General features: G+C 34.2%; 1 protein-coding gene across 3 annotated transcripts in view; it reads right to left on the bottom strand.

Annotated features, from left to right (window-relative positions):
• Positions 1 to 1,746: 1,746 nt before the first annotated feature.
• The window catches only part of NAALADL2 (N-acetylated alpha-linked acidic dipeptidase like 2), a 1,040,385-nt gene continuing 1,030,990 nt past the window's right edge, over positions 1,747 to 11,141 (bottom strand). For all 3 annotated transcript variants that reach the window (XM_036443754.2, XM_045583692.1, XM_036443753.2), the window contains one exon: positions 1,747 to 3,611. In XM_036443754.2, coding sequence (XP_036299647.1) covers positions 3,413 to 3,611 — 199 coding nt within the window. In that variant the 3' untranslated portion in view covers positions 1,747 to 3,412. The remainder of the gene's footprint in view (positions 3,612 to 11,141) is intronic.

Raw genomic sequence — 11,141 nt, 5'->3', positions numbered from 1 at the left:
ATCAATGGACAAAAGTAGCAGGCACAGATGTTAGCTGTGCCTACATCCTTTTCTGAGAAATGCAATGGTTACTTTTACTCTCTCACTCTTAAATAGCAAAACTTCAGGTACCTCCTGTTATTGTGACTCTCAGTTTTGTTTTGCTTTTGTTTGTTTGCTTTTGATATGCTGCCACATAATGCTTTCTCAGGAGCCAGGATTGATGTGGATTAGAATTCTTAAACTTCAGAGTTCATAATGATCATCTGGGAAAACCTGCTGAAGATAAAGATGGCTAGGCCTCATACCCTAAAATCCACATTTTGAGAAAGAGAGATTTAGGTCTGATTTAATACAGGCCTAAAATATGTTCTCATAAAAGCATTTCACTCAGTGTCCTTTTTCCTACTTCTGTTGTCCTGTGGAAACTCCCCCCACTTCCTCCTGAGTGCCCAACCCTTTGCCTAGGAAGGTTTTGTTTGTCAGGTATAGTCAGAGAATAAGCTACTCCTTAATTAGAGCAGTAATTCCAGTATATGCAGCATTTGGGAGAATGGCTGCTTTCTTAGGATGCACTGGAAAGATCATTCATAACCCTAGCATCTCAAGGAGGGAGCTGAATTTACTGCATGACAAAGCAGAGAAGTATAAATCCCAGTGGTGCTTTTGCTACTAGCTAAGTATGTGACTCTATCCAAGTTTCTTAATCGCTTTTGCTACAGGTATTGCAGCCAGTGGGATTATGCTGCTTTTCCTGGCTGAAGATAACATCTTAGGGCTTAGACCAAAATGTCTCTTAGACTTCCTTTTGACTCCAGACTACATGCTCTTCTACAAAGCGCAGTATGTACCCACCCTTCTTGAACCCAAGTTCCAGTGATGCAGATTTGGTACATTTTCTTAGCAGAATAACCAATTAAGTTTTATTATATCTAGACACAATTCTATCTATGAAGGAGTATGCAAATTAGCAAGCACTCAGATATCTCAGTAAGAATTGAAGCCTATTACCAAATCACCAAAAACGCTTGCTATTAACTTGAATAGGATTTTATTTACTTGGATCTATTGGGAAAATTAGAATAATATAAATTTGGAAGAACCCTGAGGTAATCAGACCTTAGCAATAATGTTCTTGGTTAAGAAGTTTGTTGCAGGCAAATATATAGAGCAGCGTGTATAAAATCGGTGGATGTATATTTTAATTATGATTTAATTTATTTACATAATCTCTTAAATAGACTAATGAAAAGGTGTTATACAAGAATTACCTTCAATTCTCTCTATATTATATGATATGTCAAACATCATAAAACTTCGAAATGAAGAATATATAATATTGAGATTTTTATCTGTGCAACATGGTTTACCCAAGTACACAATCATTAAACAAAAATGTACAAACAAAAATATTTCGTGCTATCAATGATCTTATAAACTAAGGGAGTGAATTTACTCAGGATTTTGTTCTAAAATGATAAACTATAAAACTGGTCATTATTTGCCTTTTCTTTAAATTAAACCCCAAATTAAGAACTGGGATGAATGCGTTAAAGCTTGATTAAATATTTAAGATCCTTGGGTATAAAGCATTCTTTTATTTGCCCCCACCCTATCCATACGTATATTCTCATCTCCTCTTTGCTGTTGATTTTGGTAGAACAAGGGTGGAGGGGCATTGATGTTGAGGTGTGCAGTAGCCTGGTCCTTCAGTCCTTTCCTCAACATGGCAAATATTTTCAAACAAACAATTATATTGGTTTAAGGAAAATTCAAGCGGTTTCATTTCTCATGTAAAACTAATGTGCAGACAGGCAATTTGTATGAAAGTGGATTTCTGCTTGAATTATCTAGCTAATTGCCTCAATTCTCTGCCTTGAGCATATAAACATTACTTAGGGTAGGAACAGCCGAGCCTTATAAATCAATTAATCAATACTGATTAATTCTTTCCCTTCAACTTTAGGGTTCCTTTAAACTAAGATTAGGTTTATAGGTTTATGCTCATCCGTAAAAAGTGAAGATTTAGACACACAGGCACTGTCTGCAGTGTTGCTTTGTCCTTGTATAATGGGGGAGTGTGTTTATTGTGCTGGGAAAGAGAAACGGGTCACATAAAATATTCTGAAAATATGTTTCCTCAGGGGATTTCCTTTATCCAATATCAGAAGAAAAACACTTAAATCAATTCTCAAGGGCAAGCTAAAAGTTTAAACTGTCACCTAACAGAATCCTAAGGTGTTGGGGGAATCATGGATGTCAGGGCCAGTCAATGACAATGTCACTATGCAGAGTTTCATTTTCCACAAGAGCAAATAATTGAAGTGTGGGAAAGACATATTCATACAGCAAAACACTGTTTTTATGCATAAAATTAGGATTATGACTATTATATCTATGTTCACTTTTAGTCACAACTAAGGATAAAAAAGAAAAAACATATTGAACATTTCCTCATAGATTTCAGGAGCCTTTTCCATTGATCAAAACAACTATTTCTCTCATAGTAAGTCCTTTATGTCAGTGGCAAAAATAGCAATTTAATGCTTTTTAAGATGCTTGGGGTTTTCAAAGAATGTGAGATGCTTTCATTTTAGAATAGCTCTGTTTCAGGGCTTCCAACCGAAACAACACAAGAAGAAATTAGAAATATTGTCTCCCTTATAAGACAAATATCACCCCTGGATTTCTACAAAATCAACTGAGGCAAATTAAGGGTTTCAAAGCTTGTCACCTTATAAGTTGTTAGAAAAAATTTGCATTTAAATTGCTCTGTGCAGCTACCTGGAGATTTTTCCCTGGAATGTTTATGGCTCTTATTTTTTTCATTAATACTTACAAAAATACATTTTCATAACCAGTGTATTACTACATCTAGTTGTGTTATGAACAGGCACTTCATTTCATAAAATAGAAACATTCAAAGTGGGTTTGGTCAACCAATCACTCAGTCAGAATACTTGAATTCTTCATAATGAATACCTAATAGCGAATTAATCTGCAACCACATCAACCCTCCATTTCTATTGCAGAAAGTAGGCCATTAAATGCTCTAACACAAGGAACAACTTCTGTTCCTATGTGCTTTATCCATAGGAGTGAAGATTGTCCAAAACTTGGAACGCTTCCCCCCAAATATTTTACATATATATATATAAAAATACAGTAGATCTCTTTTTAATAGATAAATCTTAAGTGTCATTTCAATAACTTGCTTTTGCATATTCAGAAATACAGAAATAAGAAAAATATTAATTGTGCAAAATGCTCTTCTTATATATGTCTATTAAAAATACAATCTAATCATAGCTTTAGATTTGTATAAAAAGCCATCGGGGGGTGAGGGGAAGTCTTCAATATCAGAAAGTCTGACCAGATTAGAGCTTTTGCTTGAGGAATTGTAAACAAACTTTTTAAAATGCTGAGAGTTTTCTCAATTCTTTCCAACCAAGACACTGTCGAACACATCAAGTCCTGCTTTGAAGTAAACCTGAGCTGAATTAATGCTGTGCAACACCTTGGACAGGGCTTCCTGGAAGGTCTCGTTGGATGCAAGAGACTTGCAGCGCTCCCAGGCCTCCAGGAGGATTGAGAACTGGCTTGTCTTCTCATCAAGGTGGTATAGGATGTTTCTAAAAAAAGAAAAAAAAGAAAAAGTAGGTGATTCATCTGCAGTACAATTTGTTTATCAAACATTGTAAGAAATATCTAATGAATAGTGATATTTGCAATAGGTAAAGAAATGATAAAATTATAAAATACCATGTTCCAACCTCTAATGAATTAAAGGATATAAATACTGATCATCAAAAGCTTCCCAGAGTGATGAGAGAGAGAGTGTGACCCAGACATTATGTACCTCCTGATGGAAGTACACCACAAAGTAAAGACAAAATAAAGCATTTTGCTAAAAATACTGCCTCTGAATCTGATGAAGCTTCTGAATCTAATCTAAGGCAAGGGGCACAGAACTATGTTAAGTGTTATCATGGTGTGTCATTAGCAAAATACAGACTGTGAGAAACTCTATAGGACAAATGATCCAGGTTATTAACAAATACATTAAAAATAAAATAAAAAATAGGTGGAGGAAAATTTAGACCATGGTTTTGTGACCTTTTGCTATGGACATCTGATGCTGTGTAATTCTATTTATTTTTATTGTTTAAAGTATTACAAATAGTAGCCCATACATCTCCTTTCCCCCCCCCCCCCCCCCCCGCCAATCGACCTTCCCCAGCCTCCCCTATCCCCTTGGCACATGTCCTCATCCCCCTCCCAGTGTCTTGCATCCACTGGTTATGCTTATATGCATGCATACAAATCCTTTGGTTGATCCTTACCTCCTCTGCAACCCTCCCCAACCTTCCCATTGTAGTTTGACAGTATGTTTGATGCTTATCTGCCTCTGTATCTATTTTTGTTAATCAGTTTATAATGTGTTTTTTTTTTTATTATCCATAAATGAGTGAGATCATGTGGTATTTTTCTTTCACTGACCAGCTTAATTCACTTAGCTTAATGCTCTCCAGTTCCATCCATGCTATTGCAAATGGTAAGAATTTCTTCTTTTTATAGCAGCATAGTATTCCATTGTGTAGATGCACCATCGTTTTCTAATCCACTCATCTGCTGATGGGCACTTAGGCTGTTTCCATATCTTAGGTATTGTTTATTGTGCTGCTATGAACATAGGGTTGCATATATCCTTTCTGATTGGTGTTTCTTTTCTTGTTTTTTTTTTTTTTTTGAGGATATATTCTTAGAAGTGGGATCACTGGGTCAAATGGCAGTCCCATTTTTAATTTTTTGAGGAAATGCCATACTGTTTTCCACCTTGGCTGCACCATTCTGCATTCCCACCAGCAGTGAAGCAGAATGGCTATTATCAATAAATAACAATCCTGGATAATTCTTTATTGTGCCAGCTGTCCAGGCCTCTACTCACAGCATACCCTAGTTGTCTCAGTCAGTTTGGGCTGCTATAACAGAATACTATAGATGTACCACAGTTCTGAATGCCAGAAGCCTGAGATCAAAATGCCAGCATAGTTCAGACCACCAGGTTCTTGGTAAGAGGCCTTATTCTCCCCCCCCCCCGATATATCTCCTCAGACAAGGGAAACAAAAGAAAAAAAATAAACAAATTGGACTACATGAAACTAAAATGTTTTTGCACAGTGAAGTAAATCACCCACCAAATGAAAAGACAATCCACTGAATGGGTGATTATATTTGTCAATGATATACCTTGTAATTAATTATTTATTAATATCCAAAATTTATAAAGAATTTAGGCAACTCAACACCACAAAGAACCAAACAATTCAATTAAAAAAAATGGGCAAAAGACCTGAATAGACACCTCTCCAAAGAGGCCATATAGATGGCCATTAAATATATGAAAGATGCTCAATGTCACTAAGCGTCAGAGAAATGCAAATTAAAACCATAATAAGGTATCACCTCACAGCTGTCCGAATGGTTATCATCAATAAATCAACAAACAACAAGTGTTGGCCAGTGTGTGGAGAAAAGGACACCCTTGTTCACTGTTGGTGGGAATGTTAGAGTATCTGTGGAAAGCAGACATAGCCACTGTGACAAAACAGTGTGGAGTTTCCTCAAAAAATTATAAATGGAACTGCCTTATGATGATAGTGATTCCACTTATTGGAATATATGTGGAAATACCTAAAGCATGGATTCTAAAGAATATATATACCTCTATGTTCATTGCAGAACTATTTATAATAGCTAAGATTTGGAAGCAGTCCAAGTGCCCTTCAGTGGATGAGTGGATAGAAAAACCGTGGAACATTTATACAATGGGATACTATTCAGCCATAAAAAAAAAAAAAGAACAGTCTTACCTTTTGACACAGCATGGATGAACCTGGAAGGTATTATGCTAACTGAAAAAAAAAGTCAGTCAGAGAAAGACAAATACCATATGATTTCATTCATATGTGGAATCTAATGAACAAAACAAAATAGAAACTGACTTAGATACAGAGAACAGACTGAGAGCTGTTAGATGGCAGAGGGGTTGGAAGGCTAGGTGAAATAAGTAAAAGGATTAAATAAAACAAAACAAAACCCTACAACTCAGACACAGACATCAGTATTTGATTATCAGAGGGAAGGCAAATGGGGGCAGGCACAAGAGGTTTAGGGGGTATAAATATTGATGGAAGGAGCCAAGAATATGGATGATGAGCAAATAATATAATATACAGATGATGTATTATAGAACTATAGACTTGAAACCATTTTTTTTAACCAATGTAACCCTAAGAAATTCAATAATAAATTAAACAGACATATATAGTAACACAAATGATTTAATAGTTAAGATATTTCAAGGATAAAAAGTTTAAAATGTATTTTATTTTATTTTTTAAAATATATTTTATTGATTTTTTACAGAGCGGGATAGAGAGCTACAAACATCGATGAGAGAGAATCATCAACCAGCTGACTCCTGCGCACCCACTACCTTACCAGGGATGTGCCCGCAGCCAATATGCATGCCCCTGACTGGAATGGAACCTGGGACCCTTTAGTCCACAGACCAACACTCTATCCACTAAGCCAAACCAGTTTTGGCTAAAATGTATTTTAATTATTTAATCTTTTAACAAGGACTCAGAGCAGTTATTATACTAATTCATTTTATACTGATTTACTAATAAAAATAAATTAGTATAATAACTATATTTAATCAGTTGTCATAATATTTTTATTTTGAATTCTCTCCCCTATATCCATGTTCAATTATAAATCATTTCATGGAAAATATGTTTCCAGAACTTATGATATATATTTTCAAAAACTCTACCAAATACTTCCATTCCTTGAGGGCTCAGCATACTGACAGTCAAAAATATTATCACATTTGTTATCCAGAAATGCCCTAAATGAATTGTACTAGTGCAATTAATATATTATGTAGAGCATGTTTAATGATTATCATGCTGTTACAGTGACTTTTGTACATTTTAAGAACCCACTGGCATGAAACACATTTCTACCTATCATTTTATGGTTATTTAATGTTAAATATCATTAATATTCTATTTAAGGATAAGGTGTTATTAATAAAATATGCTTATAAAGGTTGCCGGATTAATCCTTTCATGACAATTCATTTAAGTCTGAGCACAGGCTCTAATACGTTAACCATATTAATATAAAATATCTAGAAGAGAGAAAATGTGGATGAATAAAAATACTCTAAAGAGAATGTTTAGGTTGAAAGCACAATAAGTGTGATTATTGTTGATTTTGTATTAACTGGAAGGCAATACATATATTTCCTAAAGACCAATGTAATGGAGTCTGTAATGTGCCAACATTTGCTTTTTCTAACTAGGAAGCAACAGAGTAACATATTTTTAAAATGACTGTAAACAGACCATGTAAATCGAAATGGATCCTTTTTTTGGCTTGTGAAATTCTACAAGGAGCTAAACACATTTTCCATATGCTACATGCATCAAGTAGTAGGCTGTGCAAGCTATTATGCAAGATAAATACTCATATCCATTTCTACCCAAACTGGATACAAATCAGCATAAAACTACAGACACTGATATTTTAGTAGGGAAAAAAACAACAACAGCAGAGTTTTTTCAACATAAGAAAAAACTTTCATTTTGGGTAGCTGCTGATATAACTAGAGTTAGTTGATTTTTATTATAATAGAATTTTTTCACCTTTATAGACTGCTTTCCCTTAAAATAAATTGAAGATACCAAATATATCTTCTTTAAATTTTTATGAGAAAGATAATTTTTCCTACTGATTTTCAGAAGTAGCTCATATTTTCCTATTTCTCTTTGTGTACCAAAACCCACTCAGCTTACTGCTTATATAAAATAAATTTCTGCAAAAAAGTACCTTCACATTACTTTAATTTTAATATTTGAATCAGAGAAGAAAAAACAAAACCCAGCCATGTTTTTATGTTTAATCACATATATTCCTATATATTTCTTAGTTCTGAGAACTTTCTTATAGTTCAATAATTAACCCTAAATACTCAAAATCATTCCTGAGAAGCAAAACTTCCATTGTGCAATTTTTTGATATGCAAAGACTTTTTCTGCCTTTGAAAATATTTTAGTTAAATCAATGCTTCCAGTGAAAGCTTCTAAGCCAAAATTTTATGTATTTCCATGTAATGTCACCATAACTAAAACTCACTTAAATGGATGTAAGATTTAAACAATATACAGTATATTATGTCAGAGTACCAAACATGTCTCTGTTTCTCATTTATGGACCCATATGTTTCAGATTATATAGTCAAAAGGCACATATCTGGAAGGGGAAAAACAAAAGAGTGACAAGCGAGAAATACATTTGAAGAGTTTCCATGTCAAGTGCCTGTCCTTTCCAAACACAATAATTAAATTCCTTAGTGAATCACTCCTGGTCTTATGCTTTAGTCCAATTCAGAAAAGTTTCCTTGAAGAAAGAATGGGCTGTGTTATTTAGTCAATAAATCACCATCCTATTTGCATACACACAACATGCATCTCAGTATGGTGTGTAGAGACATCAGACCTAATTAAAATATTATTTAATTGAAATCATGTTAGTAGTTATCCTGTTTAAAATAACATTAATTCCACCCTCATGCCTATCTTCCATCATCTGTAACAATTTGAATCTTATAAATGTAATTCATATAAATGTAAGTCATACTGACCCACACAACACAAAGAGACTACTAAAAGGAAAGTGTAATACATTATTGATGACACTAATGAAATTACAACACACATCACTCATTTTAATGGGCCTGTTTCAATGACACATCGCGGTGACCAGGAAAGAGCAGGACCAAATTCAGAAACCTAATTAATAACTCCCGGCAGCATCAGTGAAGGAGATGAAGCATCTTTACTCAACTGACAAATCTTTTCCACTCAGCAATGCAAAGGGAAACTGAAGAAAGTGAATTTTGAAATAAAGGTATCTAAAGTCTCCATGAGTCATTTCCTTGAATGTAAATTAGCAAATTAATGATAGAAATGATAGCCTCTTTCAAATGTCTCCTCTTATATTCGTATATGGGCACAACCTAAACTTGAATTAACATTCATTATATCCCATTTTGAGAAACTTCTAAATAAAATCACACTAACTATTAAATCATGTCTTCCAAACTGACTGAGTATACATGCTGAATGTAGAGAGAAAAGGCCAACTCAATTTCTTGCAATAGTTGCTAACTCTTTTCAGGGATTATACTAACTATACCTCTTAGGTAATAGTGGACTGCTATATTTATACCAACATTTGAAAATATTATTTGATACTATGTCCATGAGCATTCATAAAAGACATGACTATACTCGGTATAGTGCAAATTTGAATTTGGTCTATACTAGCAAATGCAAAATGAGAATTAAGATTATTGTTGATATGATCAAGCCGTAAACTCACTACGCAGACAACCTAGGCAAAAATACACCTGTGGTAGGTTGTTTGCAATAATGGCTATTATGTCTCTCCTCCCTGTATATGGTGAATCTATGGCTCAAAAGGTCTTTCATATTTCCTCTCTTTCTCTGGAATCCTGCCAAGGCACTATGTAAACAATTCTGGGTTATCATGCTAGAAAAAGAGAGCACACAAAGAGCAGAGAGAAGCTGTTCTGATGAGGCCTTCCTGTCCTAGCAAGAGGCACTGGTTACAGACATAAAATCAGCCAAGAGATATCCATTGGACCAGAAGAATTGTCCAATTGAATCCAGCCTACATGGCCATATTAAAGAGTTATGGACAAATACATAGTTGTCCATAATTTTGGGATGATTTTTAGTGGAACTATAGGTAATTCATATAATTTAGTAGTTGTTTTTCTTCCCTGTGGGAGAGGAAGGACTTATGTTAATGTAGGCATCTGTTCTCTATTCTTTATTGATATCATTGTTAGAGCACAATATATGATGAGCATTTAACAGTTCTTTAAATGACTACCTAAATTCAGAAGACTCTTTTGAAAATTGTGCCAAACAGTCTACATGAGGTATGCATTATAAGTTGGGATACCTGTGTCGATTCATTAGAAATTTTAAAATCTAATATTTTGGGATTCTCCCCCTGCCCCCATTAAACAAAAAAAAACAAGTTAACCATCATACTATTGTTGTTTTTAAACAAAATATGCATCAACGTTTGAAGTACAGCTCAAAAATGAACAAAGATGATTCTGTCTGTTTCTATTAAGAATACATATAAAATATAGCAGAGAATAGTAGAGTAAACTGATTTGGCTCAGTGGATAGAGCATTGGCCTGCAGACTGAAGGGTTCCAGGTTCGATTCTTGGTTGTGGGCACATCCCCAGTAGGGGGTGTGCAGAAGGCAGCTGATCGATGTTGTTCTCTCATTGATGTTTCTAACTCTCTATCCCTCTCTCTTCCTCTCTGTAAAATCAATAAAATATATTAAAAAAAAACAACTATATACTATAGTCACTGTCTCAAAACTCAGTCCACCTAACTACAATTGTTTCTCAAAAGAAGTTTTTGAGTAAGAGAATAGTTCTTCAGACAACACTTAAAGCATAGACTTCTTGAATGGTACAGTGCTGAATGATTTATCAACAAAGAAAAAATTCTATTTTTGCACTCAAAACTGTCAATTATATCAAAAGAGAACACAGAAACCAGACAAAGATGAACTCAGTCTTTAGCACCTTCCAGAATTTGGAGAAGATGGTGATACATTTGACTTCTTATTCACCGTCATGTAATTATTTTGTTTTTATTTTTATTTCATCACTGCTATTTTTTAATTTTATCTCTGATTACATGTGTGACCTAAATCTCATTATCTAGATAGCTTTTTTTCTTAACTTATTAGGAACTCCTTTTCTTTAGTATTTCAGATTATACTCATCAGCAAGTAGGATCTATTTCCCTCCAAGGACAACTTCATTTAAATGCTCTAGTCACTTGGCAATTAACATAATATCCTTTAATCTATGTAGCAAATATTTGCATTTGACCTTTCTTATTTATTCTTTCCTTATCTTCATTACCTTTAGTAAACAGCAGTGCTAAGGACACAAAATGAAACAAAATAGGTAATTCAGATTTTTTTTCTTCATTTATTTTTTGATTCCAGAAATGAAAAGGATGTGAG

The sequence above is a fragment of the Pipistrellus kuhlii genome, unplaced genomic scaffold (assembly GCF_014108245.1).
Source record: "Pipistrellus kuhlii isolate mPipKuh1 unplaced genomic scaffold, mPipKuh1.p scaffold_m20_p_2, whole genome shotgun sequence".
Classification (NCBI taxonomy): Eukaryota; Metazoa; Chordata; class Mammalia; order Chiroptera; family Vespertilionidae; genus Pipistrellus; species Pipistrellus kuhlii.
The sequence above is the reverse complement of the archived record's forward strand: the minus strand, read 5'-3'. Positions and strand labels throughout refer to the sequence as shown.